Genomic DNA, 20877 nt, shown 5'->3' on the forward strand with positions numbered 1-20877 from the left:
ATCATATCTGACTTTGCATCAATTTCTCAGAGCCCTCCATTCCTCTTTCTTTCAATAATTTCACTGGAGAACAGAGTTTTTTCAAACAAGTTGCTTCCTGAAAAAAATTGGGGATTATGATAGAGCAGGGGTGTCAAACTCAAATTCACGGAGGGCCAAAATTAAAAAATTGGACTAAGTCGAGGGCCGAACTAAATATTTATTGAAAATTTTCAACAACATCTGCATGTTTTCTCTTCTTTCAACATATGTAATGTTAAACTTTAGGATATAACGTTAGGAGGATAATGTTACAGGTCAGGAGTAGGTAGCTCAAGTTCACCCTTTGCTTGACCTGAGGGAAACCTATTTGGTCCCTGTGGAGATGTAGTCAGCATTCACAGGCTGTGTCCATTTTGGCCTGCATCAGGACTCAGCATTTCCTGCTCACTGCTCAGGCTCTAGGCCTCTATTCACCCTCGACCCACCATCCCTCTACCTGACCAGTCCTGTACCCAACCTCTACTCACCCCTCACTCCACTCGCTCTGCCTCTACCCACCCCATCCTATACACAACCCTCTACTCCCTCTACCCATCTCTCACCCTCTAATCACCCCTCCCCTACTCACCCTGCCCCTCCCCTTTTACCTCTTCCCTATCCACCCCTCCTTCTACTCATCCCTCCCTCTAACTACCCCTCGCACCACCATAACTTCCCCTGCCCATTATTCCTCACCTACACCCTCTGCCCACCCCTGCTTACCCACCCACTCAGGCCCAGTGCGCTGCTGATCAGCCTTTGCGGACAGCCACCATCTCTCTCTTCATGTGCAGGGCCGAACCAGCCGTCCCTGGGGTCCGCGCGGGTGCAAGCGCTGAAGGCCGTGGCGACCGGGAGAAGTGCGCTCGCGCTGTGGAAGGGCCGTCCGGTGCCAGTCGCGCGGGGCTAGCGCTGCCCGGGGGCCATGCGCAGCCTGCCATGTCCGTCGCGCCGACAGGAAATCACAGGCGCTCGCCCATCCGCCGCACGCTCGACAGGTGGGAGAAGTGACTGGTTGTGCGGGGAGCCTACCAACTGGCTTGCCGGCTGATGACATCAACAGACTTCTCGTGTTACAATTTCTCGTGTTACAATGGGGAAGGATGTGCAATGAAGGGGGAGGATGGTGGGGGTGACATTACCAAAAAACAGCATCGGCTCTCGCTGCAGGGCGGGCCACCTCTAATACATTTTTGAAATGATCTTGCGGGGCAAATATAATTATATCGTGGGTCAAATTTGGCCCGCGGGCCAGAGTTTGACATGTGTGTGTTAGAGAGTAAGTTGAACACAAAGATAACTTCAGACTAGCTGTAATATGTAGGAAGTTGGAGAAACACTGAATTAACTTTTATTGAATTTAGCAGGTTTAATTGCATAATGATGCTGACACATTGCGTTAGTTCAACTAACCTAAAAATGTTTTGTCGCCGATTTTCGTTTATACTCAGTATCTAATGCTTCTCATGTCAGTGTTCACCAATAGTTGGCCACCACTGATGGTCCTGATACTGCTTTTCCATGGTCCCAGTGCGAATGCAGAAAATGTATTTTCACTGATATATTGCATTTCATGGTTTTGTCTGCTTGAAGTCGACTTAAAATATGACAGGAAATCTCAGAAATTAGTTATATCTTAAAAAGGGTACTGCATTTGATGGCATATAAGACCCATGGGCATACAAGTACCCCCCTCCCCCATTTCTGCAGGAAATATTAAGAATTTTAAAAATGTATTTACAGATATGTTGGGGAACCTGTTCCTCCTGCACTGCTCGTGGGGGCTGCCATAGTCAGCCTTCTCACCGGGGAAGTGAGCGGCAGCGACAGCTCTGGAAAACACTGGCCACCTGAAAGTAGGTGGTCCGCGAAGCTGCAGGCCCACTTCTTGGACGGCCACAGCACCACCACGGGCTTCTTGAATTTCAACTTCGCATACAGGACCCAGTCTTATATGTCATCAAATATGGTACGTGATATGAAACTTTTAAGGTGATTTTCTTGATCAGTAGCCCAAAATCCATAAAGTACACCCAAAAGTGTTCAGGAAGCACAATCTTCATTGTCCAGGGTTATTTACCTCCTCTTTAGATATCTCCACCTTTCAGTGACAATTCCACTGTGAGGTAATATTTATATTGAGCTGTTTCAGATCCTAACTAATGGAGCGACATATAACTGTAATTTTTTATGCTTCATTTATAATTTAAAAGGCAAGTCATAAAAAAAGTGTTATGGCATAATTGAGTCACTTGAGACACAAAACTTGTCTTCTAGTTGGGAGTACAGCAATCAATCAGTTGGCCAACAGGGTTTCAAGCTTATTCAGTTCACAGCTGGTGTCAAGAACACATTACAAAGTACTATATAGTTCACATTGTAATGAGTTCCTGAGACTATCACAAATCCCATAATCTGTAAACTATAGAAGTAAATGATAAAAGGTGAAATCATTGTTTATAGCATTATGAATAGGAATAAAGAAGAAAACATGGTGATTAGCATGTGTAAAGACAAGTGCTACATTTAGCTACATGTAACTATAAAACTTCCATTTCAACACCTGAATTAGACAGAACATACAACACAGCTGATCAGCTCTTCGGGCAACATGTTGGTTGAGTCATTGTGGGCCAAATTAAATTAAATCTCTCTACCTGCTCATGATTCATATAATTTCATTCTCTGAATATTCACGTGTCTATATTAGCTACTTAAACACGACAAACATGTCTGCTTCCCCACTACCTCTGGAAGCTCTTTCCAGGCACCTATCATTTCATCTGGGGAAAAAAAAACTTTCCTCCTCTTGCCTTAAAAGTTAACTTGTCTACTATAATCAACTTTCCTTTCAATCAGTCAGCATGGCATTAATATCCCTTGAGAACATTTTTCCAACAGATTCTTGTCACCCTTTCCTCAGAACTAGTTCCCTGCTTGAGCAGGAAAATAATAGTGGTTAATGTGGAAAACACCACACATGTTAACAGTGATTGGTGCAGATAAGTGAACAAGTACATCTCATTAAGTGAATTTGCATTCGTGTACGTTACCTATACATGGTTTGAAAAGAAAAATCACGTTTTTTAGGCTGATAGTCCAGTGGGGTTAATAGGATTGGGAAAGAAATGGTGTGAAACTTTCATTCTGCTAATTATAATTTGTGACTGCTTCTTCCTTCCACTTTCTAAAAAGTCAGAATGTAGGATTGGGCATAAATGATAAAATTCACTGTCCAGTTTCAGAGCCAAGAAATGACAAATTATTGTTTTCCCCACTTTGCGCACAGACAAATGCAGCAACGATTTAGAGGGATCCCCCCCCCCCCACCACCCCGTTCCATTTTAGAAGGAGAGATTGATTGGGAAATCCCCAAGTTTTCTTAAACAAAAAGATAAAAACAATCAAAACTGTATGTGACTGTAATTTGAAGATTTAATGTATTACAAAGAGCCACTTTGTTAATCTTGACTGTACAGTGTGCAAATTATTTACGATAAAAAAAATTATCCTATAAGCTTGGCACATGTTCGCACTAGTAGTGCCAGTTTTGACTTTAGTGTTCATTAAAATGTCATCAGTACAGTAAGCTATTGTTTTATTAGTCCATAAAACAGAAAAAAATACATAACCCTATAATTCAAAGTGTGCACTGGAAAAACAGAAACTATTTTGCTCACTATCCCAGCAATATACAAGTTTATTTGCAACTGAGCCCTGGGTCATAAATTAGATGGGTTTGTACATTTTCATTCACAGAACCATGTTATCTTGTGTTCTTCTCATGAGGTCAAACTCGGTAGGTTGGTTGCGGGGGGCAAGACAGAGTACAATGCGAACTTCATATAAATGTTTCCATTTAAATTCATATCTACCATTCATTCATGTCCCAATATGCCAGATTGTCATGGTCATCTAAGAAGCTAGGGTCAATGTGTCTGTGTACATTATATTGCAAGAACTTTAGCACAAATTTGACTAAAATTAATAGCTTGTTTTTCTTGTACACGTTATTGTGATTTATGTAGTTTTTAAATTTTAAAATTGTGTCTAATTGGATCTACTTTTATGCTAGAGGGAGGATTCATTTCACTAAAGATTAAATATGTTAAAGCAAAAAAAAACTTGCTCTGGACTGTTCATTGGCTTTAACACTACTTGCATGAAATAAAATGTTATTTATTCAGCTTGGTGACTTGCAAAGCTTCCTTCCAACTAGTTCTGAAAACTACCATGGGTGATGGAGCTGGTGATTTGGGAACTGGGAGGGTGGAGGTCAGAGGAGGAAGAGAAATTCAGGATCTACCATTATTGAAGGTGGGGATTGACAAAGGGGAAATTGTATGTCTTGTTGTTCTTCGAGCTCTGTGTCTTAGTTACACCTGAAGATTCAAATCTGCAGTTTATTTTCTGACTACCTACTGTGCCCTGCTGGGGGATACAATGTGTGTGTTTGAACACAGAACATTCTCCAGATTAGCAGACACTCAGAATAAAGGATGTCGATGATAGTTGAATTTTGTGGATTCTGGCACAACTGAAGAGGGAAGCTCAGATTATTTCACAGATTGGGCATGAGGTACCTGACTGGGTGGGCAGTTTGAAAGAAGGGGTGCAGTACACAATAGAGCTAGAGAAGCAGGTGACTCAGCATTTATAGGACAGTTGTCATTTCACCCACAATCTGAGTGAAATATATATAAGGTTGTGGTGAGTTGTGAGTGAGGGCAGCGAAGAGACTGAGAAAACAGGCTGTGAGCTCTGGCATTACAACTGCTTTATTTTGAATCTCGCACTGCAGCTTTTAAGCCCCATCTCGTTCCACCCCCAAAGTCTCGGTGCTTGTGCCTTGATGATGCAAGTGCGTACGCAACCTTCCAGTCTGGGATGGAAGAGGCGGTCCCGCGACACCATCCTTGCTGCGGCTGCCCAGCCAACCGTGCGTGACAAGCGGGGCCAGTTTGCCATGACAAACATGTGCATCGCCACACAACCACCCCTCCCCAAACCAGCACAGATGATTTTAGGATGCATTGAGGGAGAGATGTACTGTTTTGGCAACCGGCCTCTATGCTCTGGTGGGGGGGATCTATACTGGCTGGAACAAGTCCACATGCACAGGTTATAAATGATCCAGCATGAATACCTGCTCTTTGCCCCCAATGTCCAGGGTGAACATTGAAGCGTTTCTGTGTATTACCGAATGGGCCCTCATCAGGTTGTTGAAGGGGAGCTCTGTGTGTGCCCCTATGCACAAACATGTACTCACAGGAAGACAAATCTAGAGGGTAGTTGCAGTGTGGTTGACCATGTTGTTGTGGTGGTGGTGATACCAATTTGTCACATAGCTTCTCAAGGACGACGACTGTGCTGGCGCCATGCTTAGTTGCTATGGGGAGGAATTGTCCAGGCACCGTGATGGTCTCTAGACTAGTTCAGCTGTGGAGGTCCCGAGGTCGTCCTTTGGCACTGTGCGAATGCCCAGGATAACCCAGGGCAGCTCGTCCACCCAGTTGGGTTTATCGATGCCTGCCATCAGTGTCAATTTGAGGTGGTGGTGGAAGCACTTAACTAGTCCATTGACTTGAGGGTGGTAAGCTATAATACGGTGCAGCTGGTTGCTCAGGAGTCCGGAGGGATGTGTCCACAGGGCGGAGGTGAATTGTGCTCCCCAGTCAGTCATAACATCTGCCGGGACACCAAAATGGCAGACCCAGGTGGTGAGGAATGCCCTGCCGCATATTTCTGGCATGGGTATGGCCTCTGGCCAGCAAGTAAGTAATGGGACCCTCGAGAGTCAGGCAGGGGTCCGACTATATCTAGATGGTCGTGTTTGAACCTTCGGATTGGGCCATCGAGGTGTTGGAGTTTGTGCTTGGTATGCTGCTGGACCTTGGCAGTCTGTGCAGTTCTCTGCCCACTCCGTGACCTGTTTGTGCAGACTGTGCCAAACAAATTTCGCAGACACTAGGCCATATTGTTGTGCATATGGTGGGGTGCGATAAACCGTGGAATGTCAAAAACTGTTCCCTCAACTGTGCAGGGATGAGAGGGTGGGGATGGCCAGTGGAAAGGTAGCAGAGGAGCGCGGTGCCATCGGTATCAAGTGGGAAGTCTTGGAGCTGCAACCCCATGATGGCTGTCCTGAAGCTGAGTGTCTCAGGATTGTTCTGTTGTGCCTGAGCCAGATCATGGTAGCCGATGCCCTGTGACAGGGCGCTGACTGTGGGCTTGGAGAATGCATCAGCAACCACGTGGTGCTTTCTGAAGAGGTGTCGGATAGCAGTAGTGAATTCAGAGACATAGGACATCTGTCTCTGTTGTTGACCAGACCATGGGTCGGAGGACTTTGTGCTTGTGGTCGGTGTAGACAGTGAATGGGTGCCATTCCAGGAAGTAATGGAAGTGGCGGGAGAGGGAGAGTAGTTCTCTGTCAAATGCACTGTACTTCAATTCGGGCAATCACAGGTTCAACTGTGAGTTGCCATGAGTCATCAACGAACTGTTCCAGAACAGCGCCAACAGCTGCTTTGGACACAATGACTGTGAGGGCCGTTGGGACATCTGTCCATGGGTATACCAGCATCGTAGGGCTTCTTTAATCTGTTTGAATGCGTGGTGAGACACCTGTCATCTGGATGCATGGGGATTTGATGGTATCCCCAGATCAGGTCAACTTTGGAGAAAAGCTTTGTGCTGTGAAGATTCGCTGCAAAATCCTGGATATGGGGATTGGGTAGTGGTCCAGTGTCATTGCATCGTTGAGATGTCTGCAATCACCGCAGGGCCTCCAGCTACCATTGGATTTGGGCACCAAGTGGAGGGGTAAGGCCCATGGGCTATTGGAACGACAGACAATACCCAGCTCCTCTTCCTTGGCAAGGTTGAGTTCGTCTGGTGGACCCATGAATGCAATGGTGGACCAGTGGTAGCAATATGGTGTTGGACGCCATGTTGGGCATGGCTGCCGTGAACTATGGGCAAATGGAGGGAAAATCTGTGAGAAGTTGGCTGTACTAGTTGTTTTTGGTCTCCATGGAAGTGAGCTGAGTGGACGGTTTGTTGGACCTGCCGAGGGGCACCATATGGAAAGTCTGAGTATGGTCTAGTCGCTTGCCCTGGAGATCGACGAGAAGGGAGTGGGCCCAGAGGAAATCTGCACCAAGCAGGGATTTGTCCACCGAAGTGAGGGTAAAGGACCATTGGAATGTGCTGTCACCGAAACATACAGGAATCTGCCTTTTTTCCCCAAAGGTTCAGATAGCGGCATTATTGGCAGCCCGAAGGGAAGGACCATGGAGTCTCTAGCACTGTAGGGGTTATGATGCTAACCTCCGCCCCGTGTCCATGAGGAACCTGTGGCCTGAGATGCTATCCCAGACATGGAGAAGGCTGTTTGGTCAGACAGCTGCTGTTAGCTGCCATTATCGGCGGCTGGCCACATTGTTTCCTGGGATCGAACACGGCTGGTGGCATCTGCGGGCAGACGACCCCCAATGTTGGTGATGGAAACATCATTTGGGATCGGACCTCTCCGTCCTCTGATGTGGTGGGGCCTGCTCACATGGTGGACTAGACTTGGCTGCGAGACATAGTTGACAGAGCCTTTGGCTTGGCGTTTTGAATGGTAAAGCATATTTGCATGTGCTGCAACCTTGCACGGGTCACTGAAGTCCGCATTGGCCAAGAGGAGCCTTATGTCCTTGGGTATTTGCTCGAGGAACATCTGCTTGAACATGAGGCAGGGCTTGTGACCTTCCGCCAGAGTGAGCATCTCATCCATGAGGGCAGAGGGAGTCCTATCACCTTAGCCATCAAAGTTTAGGAACCTGGCTGCTTGCTTGCATCGGGAGAGGATGCACGTGCTAATGAGGAGGTTTTTCAAAACCATGCATTTACCTTTCTCCAGCGTCACCTGGATAAGGTTATCGAATCGTGAGGCGGCTTCCTGGTCGAGTGAGCTGATGACGTAGAAGTATCTCGTCAAATCGGAGGTTATCTGTTTGATCTGGAACTGGGTCTTCGCTTGACCTAACAAAGTGTGGGGCTTGTTCGTTCAGAAAGTCGGCAGCTTCAATGCAACGACATCTACAGCTGCTTGTTCCATTGTGTCGGGTCACCAATGTGGCGAGTTGTGAGCAAGCGCAGTGAAGAGACTGAGAAAACAAGCAGTGAGTTCCGGTATCACAACTACTTTAATTTGAATCTTGCGCTGCAGCCTTTAAGCCCCAGCTAGATCCTGCCCCTAATGCCCTGATGTGTACGCAACCTTCCAGTCTGGGCCAGAAGAGACGGTCCCACGACACCATCCTTGCCATGGCTGCTCCCCTGACAGCACGTGACAAGCAGGGCCGGTTTCCCGCTACAAGCATGTGCATCGCCACAAGGTTCTCAACACGATCCAAAATTTCATCCACTTTAAGTGGTTATGGGCCAGGAGTTCCCTCTGACTTGTGGGAACCCCTGGCCCATGACCACCTAAAGTGGAGGATATTTGGGATCATATTAAGAACCTTGAGTCTATGCATTGGGAGCAAAGAAAGATCTAGATAAACATCTGTCCATGGACTTATGTACTGACAAGTTGAAGTCACCTCCAAATTGGAGAAACAACACATTTTATTCTGATTCAGCCATCTCCAACCAGAAGGCATCAACGATGACCTCCAATTTCCATTAACATTCACCCTGGTATCTCTCTCTTTCCCTTGTCCCTATCTCTCTTTCTCCAGCTGATAACCCCCTTCCCTTCCTTCTCCTATCAGACAAGCTGTCTTTCTTATCACTCTACCCTCTCCCCATCACTTCTCAGCTTCTTTCTCTTTTACCCACCCACATGCATCATATATTTCCTCTTACCTGTATTCTTTCCCATTCTCCCCCTCCAACATTTTATTCTTGCTTCTGCCTGTGTGTGTGGGTTTGTGGTGTGTGTGTGTGGGGTTGTGGTGTGTGTGTGTGGGGCTGGGATGTGTGTGTGTGGGGCTGGTGTGTGTGTGTGTGTGTGGGGTTGGGGTGTGTGTGGGGTTGTGTGTGTGTGGTTGTGGTGTGTGTGGGCTGGGGTGTGTGGTGGGGTTGTGTGTGGTGGGGTTGTGTGTGGTGGGGTTGTGTGTGGTGGGGTTGTGTGTGGTGGGGTTGTGTGTGTGGGGTTGTGGTGTGTGTGTGTGTGGGTTTGTGTGTGTGTGGGTTTGTGTGTGTGTGGTTTGTGTGTGTGTGTGTGTGTGTGTGTGTGTGTGTGTGTGTGTGTGTGTGTGTGTGTGTGTGTGTGTGTGTGTGTGTGTGTGTGTGTGTGTGTGTGTGTGTGTGTAAGATTATGACAACAATTGGTCTGTTAAACCTACATGACCATAATCTAATGAAAAGGTTTCAATGTTACCTAAAAGACGATGTACTATGAAAAGGTTGAGTTTTTGCACAATCACTGATATTTTTACTATATTAATATTAAAGTAATAAAATACAATTCAATGTCTATATTTTCAACATCATCACGAAAACAATAGTTCAGCTAAATCTGTAATAATCAATAATTCTAACCCATATTTTAGCCATTCAGAAACACCTTGGTGAATGTTCACTTTAATCCCAACCGAAAGGTTGAAGAATGGCTTGTTCTTCTCAAGGCCTATGGGCTCCTCGGCAGGGTAACAGTGCAAACAAGGTCCAGTTGAGTTGATTACAAATGGGGGAAGACAGTGATTGAAATTTGAGTGTGAGGTGGTCGTATGTGGCCTATGAAATGTCTTAGTGACGGGCAGACATGAAGATACCAATGAAAAGAATGGGGAAAGGGATAGATGCTCCCAGAACAATAGGGAGGATGAGAAAGACTTGTGTTAGAACTTCTGATTGCTCCTACAGCTTTTCACAAGGATGGATAGTTAATATTTATGTTTTATTGCATATTAATTTATGATAAATGTGAAAAGAGTGTTGTAGAGTAGATGCCAAGAAAAAATTGGAGGATAAGAAGAGAAAAAAAATGACATGCCTTAAAGTGTTTGTTCTTCGAAAATTTAGGTCCGAGCCCAAGTTAAACCCAAAGTTCACAGAACGGTGTTTAAGAATATCAGCCTATGTACAATGACCAATGCCAGGGCCCACATGCCCAGTGCTGGGTCAAGCCAGCCTGCTTTCAATATACTTCTCTGCTTTTTGTTCTACTTCAAATAATAGCTCAAATGCAATGAAAGTGACAGAGGAAAAAGGCAAAGTATTAACAACCTGAAGATTACAGAGTAGTGAGGAACACTATGGACCAGTTCTTCAAAACAAACCTCATAGCTAATGACAGCGATTATTCTGTTTCAAATGATAAAATAGGCTGAGTTAAAGGTTGCAACCTTCTCTACAGCAGAGAGACTGGGTGCAGACTGGGAGATATTTCGCTGAACACCTTCACTCTGGCTGCATCAATGACAGGGATGTCCCAGTGGCCAACCATTTCAATTCTGCTCCACTCCCTCACTGACATACCTGTCCATGGCCTCATGTACTGTTAAACCAAGACCAGCTGTAAATTAGAGAATTAACAGCTAATTTTCCGTCTGGCATTAACATTGACTTCTCCAGTTTAAGCTAGCCTACTTCTCGTTCTCCCTCTCTTCCCCATCCCTCTCTCTTTTTTCTCCATCTGCTTCCCTCTCCATTCACAGAACCGTTCCCCCTCCCCTTGTTCACTGATGTGCTCTCCCTCCCTTATCCACCCATTACTTTCTGCCGGCTGGACTGTGCTCCTCCCCTGCCCCTCCCCCACCCCCACCATTTTGTTCAGGCACCCAGTTAGTCCATACCTTGATAAAGGGCTCAAGCTCGAAACGTTTATGTTTTTTTTAATCTTTGCTATAGAAAGAACACTGTTTGACCTGCTGAGTTTGTCCAGCATTGTGTTTTTACTGAGGTAACAATACAGCTTCGACTCTTGTACTGATGTGAACACTTAGGAGTGACTTTGCACATTTTTACACTTCTTTGTATACAATAAAATGTGAGATAAAATCTTTCTCACCTTATAGGAGGCAATAAGGTAGGTGTCATGAATAAACAAACAGATAAGATCTGGCAATTAATCAGTAAAAGATAGGAAAGTTACAGAAAGTCATGGGAAACTCAAGTAATGCAACACTAGAATCTAGAGAGAACAAAGAGAAATTGGAGAGATTCAGTGGATCAGGCAGCATCAATAAATGGTAGAGGGTTTCAACTCAAAGTGTTAAAGTGATGAAGTGTTTAGAAAGGCCAGTGTTGAAGCATATCAGCTCCTGTCTGAGCAATGACATGGATACCTTCCAGTTTGCCTATCGTGGCAACAGATTTACGATGGATGCCATCTCACTGACTCTACACAAAACCCTGGAACATCTGGACAGCAAAGATTCATATATCAGGTTGCTCTTTAGCGACTGCAATTCGGCATTTAACACCATCATCCCTTCAAAATTGATCAGCAAATCCAAGACCTGGGAGTTAACACCCCACTGTGTAAGTGGATCATGGATTTCCTCACCTCCAGACCACAATCAGTGAGGATTGGTAAGAACATCTCCTCCACAACCTCCATCAGTACTGAAGCACCACAGGGTTGCGTTCTTAGCCTGCTGCTTTACTTTACATCTATTCCTATGTAACTCGGTATGACAATAACTCCATCTACAAATTCACCAACAATATCACAGTAGTGGATTGTGTAAAGGAAGGGGAAGAGTCAGCATATAGGATGGAGAGTGAAAACTTGGTTGAATGGTACACCAATAACAGCCTTGTATTCAATGTCACCAAAACTAAAGAGCTGATTGTTGACTTCAGGAAAGGAAAGCCAGGGATATACAATCCTTTGGGGGATCAGAAGTGGAGAGGTTGAGCACACTTAGGTTCTTGGGAGTCACCACCTTGGAGGATCTTTCCTGGACCTATCATACCAATGGCATCGTGAAGAAACGTCAGCACCTATACTTCCTCAGGAGCTTGTGGAGGTTTGGTAACAACCTGAAGATTACAGAGTAGTGAGGATCACTATGGACCAGTTCTTCAAAACAAACCTCATAGCTAATGACAGCGATTATTCTGTTTTAAATGATAAAATAGGCTGGAGAAAAAGAAGAGAGAGGGATGGGGAAGAGAGGGAGAACGAGAAGTAGGCTAGCTTAAACTGGAGAAGTCAATGTTAATGCCGGACGGAAAATTAGCTGTTAATTCTCCAATTTATGGGTGGTCTTGGTTTAACAGTACATGAGGCCATGGACAGGTATGTCAGTGAGGGAGTGGAGCAAAGAGTTGAAATGGTTGGCCACTGGGACATCCCTGTCATTGATGCGGCCAGAGCAAAGGTGCTCAGCGAAGTATCTCCCAGTCTGCATCCAGTCTCTCCGCTGTAAAGAAGGTCATAAACCCTGGCAAATTTCTACTGATGTGTGGTGGGAATTGTGCTGACAGGCTAAATCATGGTCTGGTATGGGAACACCAACACCCCTGAGCATAAAACCTCCAAAAGGTAATGGCCACACCCCAGGACATTACAGGCAAAACCTTCCCCATTATTGAGCACTCCTACAGAGAATGCTGGCATCAGAGGGCAGCAGCAATCATCAAAAACTCACACCACCCAGCACACATTCTGTTCTCTCAGGAAAGAGGTACAAGTGCCACATGACTCATACCACCAGGTTCAGGAACAGCTCTACAACAAAGTCAATCAGGGACTAATTTAAGGCCTCTTGGTTGTGCACTTTATTGATATTATTTGCTCTCCCTGTATTGCACAGCCAGTTTGTTATCCATTCACAGTTCTTTTGATTATTTACATGTTCATGCTGTGAAGAGTTTATTTTTTGCACGACCAATTAGTGGTAATTCTGCCCTGCCCAGAGGAAAAAGGGTTGTATGTGATGTCATGTATGTACTCTGACCAGAAATCTGAAATCTGACTGAACATTTACCTTAACAGAAACTCAACCTCTATTCAGAAATGGCAGCTGTGTGGGCATCTGAAGATGTGGTAGTTTCCATATTTTCTTATGACATAGAAGCTGGTGGGCCCATTGAGTCTACACTATCTTTTCTATATTTCCTGCAACCTATTCTACCTACATTGCCATCAACCCTGCCTAGATTCTGTCACTTTTCTATGTACCAGAGCAGTGTACAGTACCTTTGGGACAGCTTCCTGTTTTACCTCAACCGATAAAATAATTAACAAATGGAACCTTCTCAGAATTCGTTGGTTTACTTTTATCGGATTACCGCATGGATGGAGGTGAACATAGGACGTGCACCTGGGAACTCTGCTGCACGCAATTGGGCTCAGGAAAAGGGTACCAGCAATGAGCTCAGTCAATGGCCTCTGTTAAAAACCTTTCTGCCAATGCAAATTTTCACTGGCTGTCTGTTTAAGACGCAATTTGAAAATTAAACACCAAGAAATATGCAAAATATGAATCTTTTAGAGAAAACAGAATTTAAAATCAGACATACAGCCCATGGGTCGGTCTGTACCACCCAATGAACCTACACCCCGGTACATTTTTGAACAGTGGGAGGAAACTGTGGAGTCCCTGGGGAAAACCCACGCAGACACATAACTCCTTACAGACATTGAAGAATTCGAACTTCAGTCCTGAGCGCTGGTGCTGCAATGGCGTGGCACTAACTGCTACCCCAACCGTGTCAGTTCATTTCCTTCTGCATCCTTACAATAGTCAGTAGAATTCATAACTGATTCTAATTGAGAAGTTTTCTGTAAAGTTCCCTTTAATCTTGAATAATGGCTACTTCTCCCCTTATGAGCATCTCAAATTTAAAAAAGGTTTTTGTCCACAAAATTCACGCTGAGGCATATCCACAAAGGTAGCAGCGATATTTCATGTTAGAACATAAGAGCTTTACATTTGAGTATGTCTGCCTTACATTTGTCCTTAATATGGCAGCTGCCAGATTCCCATTTGGAAATGCACATTCACCATTTTGGGGGCTTCTTTGGGAGGCCACGCGCCATTTAACAAAATTGTCCAACTTTAAAGTGTCAATTGGCTTTGATTTTCTTTTCATAGGGCAGCACAATAAGTGTAGACAGTGACACCTTCAGTATTTGAGGGTGGCACCATTTGCATAGCGGTTAGCGCAATGAAGTTACAGCACTAGCCACCCGGGTTCTAATTTCTGCTGACTCTAAGGAGTTTGTACATTCTCCCCATGTCGCTGTGGGTTTTCTCTGGGAGCTCCAGTTTTATCCCACATTCCAAAGACGTACGAGGTTAGAAGGTTAATTGGTCACATGGGTGTAATTGTGTGCGTGGGCCAGAAAGGCCTGTTCCTGTGCTGTACGTCTACCTTAAAATTTTTCACCAGTTTTACTAGAGATGGCTTTCACCCATCCACTTGAGCCCTACTCAATCTATTAACTCTTGCCTTAACTTTGCTCGAAGTGGTGTGGGGAGAGCATTGGGGAAAATTCACTCCCATGGGTAAAACAATAGGTAAATGTTACATACTAAGTTTTATGTCTGTTTCTATTTTGGATTTTCCATAAACACTTACTTTCTTCAGGAAGGGCATTTTCTTGTTCTTCTTTTTCCATCTGTTGACACCAGGCATCCATCCGCTCCTTTTCAGCTTGAAGCAATTTCATGAACCATCGTCCATCCCTTTGACACACTGACCTTTGACCTGCTTCTACTTCAGCCTCAGATGTTGAGTCAATCCAGGGTTCAGGAGGTGGCAGAAAAGAAGGATCAAAATTTGAATCAAAGGCATTCTCCTGTGCACTGGCCTGCAATTCGTTGCCTTCCGGTCCAAGAAAGCTAGCTGTGGATATACTTGCATCTTTGGAGAGCTGCCTTAATAATGGATTTGAGACTACTTCCTGGGGTCCCATTGAAGTTTCTGAATTTTCCTTATAATCCAGATCAGCTTGGACTGCTGCTGTTACACTATTTGACCGTGTAAATCTTCGAAAACTACAAAAAAAATGATAATAGTTATCGCAAAACGGTTTGATGGACATTGTTGCACTTTTATGCAGCACAAAAATTTAAAAAAAATGTATCATGGATTATAACCACACTTTAGTCCTAAGGAGACCCAGTGGGTCAATGTGCTGACAATTCTGATTGCCACAAAGTAGGAAGAACTCAGGTTTATTGAATGATCGGCTGCTGCAGTGGTACAGGCTATTGGCGTCACTAGTTACCTTCAATTTCTAGACACGTTTCCATTTTCCTCTGATTTGGAAGGGAAAGGATAGGATGAGGCTTGCTTGTGACATCTATCCACTATAACTCAAGGGGAGGGATGAGGTAGCATAGAGAGTAAAGGTTCAACAATCCACTGACTCAAAATAGTAATAAGAAGCCATTAAACGTCACTCAGTATCAGGTAAGGTTTGATGTGGATGATAATCTCAAAGAAATGTACAAAATTCTTTTGAGAGGTTTGGCACGATAGACAGAGTTGATGTTTGTTCGGCTGGAGTGTCGGGAACAAGTAGTTAAGGAGATAGGATAGAGATGAGAGATGTTTCTTCACACAAAAGTTAACAAATCTGTGGAATTCCATATCCAAGAGGGTAGGGAAGTGCAAGACAGAGATAGATGAAATTTTAAATATTAAGGGAATCAAAGTAATGGGGTATTGAAGGAAAATATCAGCCATGATATACGTAAGTGAAAGGCAGAGCAGGGACAAGAGGCCAAATAACCTCGTTATCTTTCAATTTCATAAGGTCCTTGCATGTGAGCAGGATATTTTTTTTTACTGAGTAGAAAGGTATGTGCAAGGCATTTCTTTGGGTTTTAAACATTTTAAAACTGTAAACATCGGGGGCAGCGAGGGAATGTACAGATTCAGCTGTCAGTTGGTGATAGCAATGAAGGTTAGCAGAAGTCCTCATGTAGGAGAGAACTGGTTGGCTCATGAGCAATTCTGGTGAAAAGCCAGATGTTGAAAAGCATAAGGTGCTGCAGCAGGGCAAGAAGAGGGGGAGTTGAAATTGCTTGGTTGATTAGTTAGGCCACATATTTTCAGACATTGCTCACTGAAGGTCAGTAGTGGGGGTTAGGGAAGGAATCACATAGCTTTCAAAGGGCTCAACCACAATAAGGGTTGCAGACATGCACTGGTACAGCAATTTTGGATTTGAGGGCAGAATAATCATTAGCCAGCTGTGGACTTTAATTCTGGTATGTTATTGATCTAGATCTCCAAGATTTTCCAACATATTAATCTACAATTTTCTTTTATTACAACATTCCATTTCAGACAAAATTAATTTTGATCCAAAGAATGCACCATGTGCAAAAACATCACCTAATTTCACCCAAAGACATTGTAACACAATTGGTAGACATTCAGCCAATTTTATACAAGATTTAAAAATAAATTGGTCATTGCATTACATTGCAACTGATGCTTTTGGTAAATATCACATAAAATAGTTGTATGCATTGCTTTTGGAATTCTCAAGTATGTTGAAATATTGCAATTTTTAGCATTAAAAACAGAATTCAAATTTGTGCAGTCATTTTTGGGGTGAGGTGTGATTTAGTTTAGGAAAATAAGAGAGGTTTAATACATATCCAACCATAATAATCATAATTTCAAACATGACTCCATACTGGGCAAAGTTATTGTTTACAAAAAGCAAACCACTCACACGGAAAAGCATACAGAGACAGAAATGCTCCAATAAAGCAAATTATTAAAATAATTCATTTGAAATATAGAAACAGATACAGGGGGTCTAACCTTTTATCTGGGATCATCGGGATTGGACACTTGCCGTTGTTTGGAATCTTCCAGATTTCGGAATCATTTTGATTTCGATCCCTTTAAACAAATGCCTCGCCGTCCATTGGCATCCCCACCCCGGGCAGGTGCCAGACTATTTTATTCCCTAGGCCAAGCTGAATGTGGGGGGGTTGCTGACCGGGCTGAGTGGTGGTTTGAAGTGCGCTATACAGGAGGCTCTTGACCAGTATGTCAATCAGGTGAGGTTGGAGTCAATGAGGTGGCCTGCGAGCTCGGCCAAAAAGGTGGCCAGAGTTGGCTGCTCGGTGCCAGTGGCCAAGCAGGGCAGAAGGCCAGACATAAGGTGCAGAGCTGCAGGAGGAGTGGGCCTTTGGGGCGGTGGAGCTGAGCTCCACCAACACAACAGGCTGGTGCTCTGACATACCCAGAACTGCAGCGCCGTGCACCCCACCCCATCTAACTCCCAATGCGACAGCAGGGGTGCAGTGCTGCCATACCCAGAGTTTACTGAGTGTTGCACTGGATTGCGGTGATGGCTCAATGCGGGAGCAATGGCCTTCTCTGTTACCCACGCACCTGGAACCGCTTTGCGCATTGAGCCAGCCTCTGCCTGCTTCTCTCCCACTGGCTGCTTGGGGCCGAGAGTCACTTGTCCATTGAAGGTAAGAGAAGGTGCCCACGGGGTCGGGGGCAGGGACTGGGGGTCTCCCCCTGAAAACAGAGAAATTTTTTTAAAAACAGGAAATTAAATGTTACTTATGTGTAATGCCATCTACTGAAAAAAGTGCCGGTGTTTTGTAGGTTGCCATTTTTTTTGAATCCCAGATAAAAGGTTAGGCATCTGTAGTACTGTAATAAACATGCCAATTGAAATCAGAGTTGTAATCAATTGTAATCAGAGTTGCATATTTAAAATGGCTGTGAATTGATTTTAAAATCAATTATTACACTAGGTATTTATTCTATCTGAAATAATGGTTAATTAGAATATTTTCAGAAATATAATGAGAACTGAAAGGTACATGAAAAATGAAAAAAATGATTTACATTTCAATGCTCAATATATTCAATTTTAGGTGCAGGTAAGAAGAATGGACATTTATTATGGGATGTCTGCTTATGAGACCATAAGACATAGGAGCAGAAATATACTATTCAGCCCATCGAGTCTGCTCGCCAATCAGTCATGAACTGATCCATTGTTCCACTCAGCCCCACTGCTCAGCCTTCTCCCATAGACTTTGATGCCCTGGCTAAACACGAACTTATCAATCTCTGCCTTAAATACACCCAATGACTTGGCCTCCCCAACCACCTGTGGCAAAAAATTCCACAGGTTTACCACACACTGGCTCAAAAAATTCAACACATCTCTGTTCTAAGTGGATGCCCTTCAATGCTGAATTTGTGCCCTCTTATCCTCAACTCTCCCACCAACCTTTCTACATCTACACTGTCCATGCCTTTCAATTTATTGGGATTTGGGGAGTGAGCACAGACATAATGCAGAGATTTTTACAAATAAAAAGGACAGCACGTAATGCCTGCATCAGAAGTGTTTCATTAGTTTTCAACTTTTATTTACAAATGTAAGTCACTAAAATCAAAAATGATATCCACCAATAAAATTACATTTTACATGGTAGTGGAAATTATGGCTCTTTCATTTGCTGTAACAATGGTCCCAATTCACTTTTAATCAGTATGCTTTCATCTTGAATAAGATGTATCATTTAACTGTTTAAAATGTTTCACTATTTATATACACAATATAGATGAAAATGTTACAACATTTCTGTAAATAAATGTGAAAAATTCACAAAATAAGTGGTCAATGAGAATTAAGCCCTTTTCACACTTGCATCCCAGTAAATCGGCCGATCAGTGTCCCGGAATAGGAATGGGGGTATGGGCTTTCACACTAGACCATTCCTAACCGGGTCATTGAACGCTTTCACACTTGCAAGAGTTTGTCCCCGGCGTTTGGTCTGTTCTACCTTTAATAGGAAGTGCCTGCAATCCAATTGTCTGTTTCACACTTGCCTGATCTCAACGCCAGCATCTGTCGATGCCGGGGATTGTACTGGGTGGGGGGTCAAGGCCGGCAATCCCCGGCATGTGATGACGTCATCTGACATCAGTGTTGAGCAGATTTTGCTCTCACACTTGCCACTTTAAAGGCCAATTGGCATTGGACTCCTGGAAAGTGTGAAAGGGGCTTTAGTCAAATGTTAAACTGTACAAGACAGTTTACTTTTACTCTGCATTGTCTATGGGGTTTTCACTAAACATAACTATTCTCCTGACTACATTGCTTTACTTGGTGGGGGAATGGGGTGGGTGGGTACAGACTCTTCCAGAGAGATGGACTGAAAACATAGGTATTTTTTAATATCATTATCTGTAATGTAACAGAAAGACTACAAACAACAAGCTGAAGGAACTCAGGGGGTTGAGCAGTTTCTGTGGCTGGGGAGATAGGTGTGAGGGTGGTTGGGGGGGTGGGGGGAGGAGGAAAGAAAATGCTGCTCCACCCACTTAGTACCTCCAGCAGTATGTTTGTTGCTGTGTAAATACAGGAACTGTCTGTGGTAAGAATGACCTGACTTAAGAAAATCCACACACCTGTAAATTGTACTTGTGTATATGACAACAAACTCTCATCACATCTCATTCAATTTCATATATAGTCTCTCATGCACTTTACAGCATTTTTCAAGCTTGTATTAAAGATAACATGTTAAATGGTATTCATTACTAACTGGATTCAGCATAGATTCTATCAATACAATGATGTTAGGATGATTATTAAACAAAATGAAAGAACTGCAAGAAGTGTATGAAAAGTGATATAATATGGGTACCTTTATAAAATGGATATTTTTAACTTACAGAGAAATTGGTTCATTAACAACTCTAAGGAATGGAGACCTGGCATAACCTGGGCACTGGTTGTGCCACCACACATTCTTCTGATAGCTTTGCAGAATGAATTGGGCTTTGAATTACACCACAATATCTTCTATTCTACCTTAGTGTGGACACAGACAACATGGTATGATGAATCATATCAGGTGGGAGCTAATCAATTCTGTCTAGCAATTCCCCAGGGTTTTATAACCTGGCCTGGGTGACATAATAAATGTGCACTGTTCTATTCTGCTGGACACTTCAATGTCATCTGCAATTACTCGCTTATGCCAACTTGAACTCAACAGAACATTTCCTCTAGAAACAGATGTTCTGCTTGGCTTTTGCCTAAGATTCAGCAGCAATTGGTCTATGTCCAATGATTGCACATAATTTCTTTGCAGTATGCAGAAGAATTGCCCTAGATTTCTATTTTGCATTCGCTTGCAGGGAAACAAAATGGCCTCAAAATTCCACTGTATTGTAAAGGATGTTCCAGATAGTTGTAGCAGCTTTGTGCCCAATGATCTTGCTTCTTCAAACATCAACAATGCCTGGAGGTCCAATGAAACTAAACAAAAATGTTCAGCTCTTCGCAGAATGCGTATTTGCTAAGAGTATGCGGAGAAGGATGCAAGGGTCCTTGTCATGGTTCAAGCCCAGCAGCAGCATTACAGAGGATTCATGTTTTTTTTTTACACACAGCTGTTGCATTCCAGGAAATTATTCTCAATTTCCCAGAAAGCAGTCTGTAGTAAAAAGACATTTTATCTCCTCAACCCCTAGTAATTTTCAGGGATCGCCTGTGTTCTAAACTAACTGCAGGCGATCCGTGAACAACAGGCTAATGAATAGGATGTCCAGCCTCCTTAAATACTGCTCTTCAGGTATTCTATATAAACCCATGGTGTGATACAGATATTTGGCGTTTTTGGTCATTCCTGTGTGAACAGCCACACTCAGAAGGTAGGGAGACACTTCAAAGCAGAAAAATCACAAGGTCTATGCATAAAAAACATTTCTGATTTATGGGCTATTCCCAGGGAGGAGATGCAGGTATGATGAGTCATATCAGGTGGGAGCTAATCAATTCAGTCTAGCATTTCCCCAGAGTTTTATATCCTGGGCCTGGGAGACATATTAAATTTTGGAAGATCATCAACTTGGTGAAAGATTCCCTTTGGTCTGATTGAAACATGTTGGTCT

At 43.7% G+C, this 20877-nt stretch overlaps 1 protein-coding gene across 14 annotated transcripts in view; it reads right to left on the reverse strand.

Annotated features, from left to right (window-relative positions):
• Window positions 1-20877, reverse strand: part of dlgap1a (discs, large (Drosophila) homolog-associated protein 1a) — a 615703-nt gene that overhangs the window by 35910 nt on the left and 558916 nt on the right. For 13 of the 14 annotated variants that reach the window (XM_069921771.1, XM_069921770.1, XM_069921766.1 and 10 more), the window contains 2 exons: window positions 17338-17472; window positions 14554-14972 (listed from right to left, as the gene is read on the reverse strand). In XM_069921771.1, coding sequence (XP_069777872.1) covers window positions 14554-14972; window positions 17338-17472 — 554 coding nt within the window. The remainder of the gene's footprint in view (window positions 1-14553; window positions 14973-17337; window positions 17473-20877) is intronic. The other variant, XM_069921772.1, reaches the window with a different exon arrangement.

Source organism: Narcine bancroftii, chromosome 2, assembly GCF_036971445.1.
Source record: "Narcine bancroftii isolate sNarBan1 chromosome 2, sNarBan1.hap1, whole genome shotgun sequence".
In the NCBI taxonomy this organism is placed as follows: Eukaryota; Metazoa; Chordata; class Chondrichthyes; order Torpediniformes; family Narcinidae; genus Narcine; species Narcine bancroftii.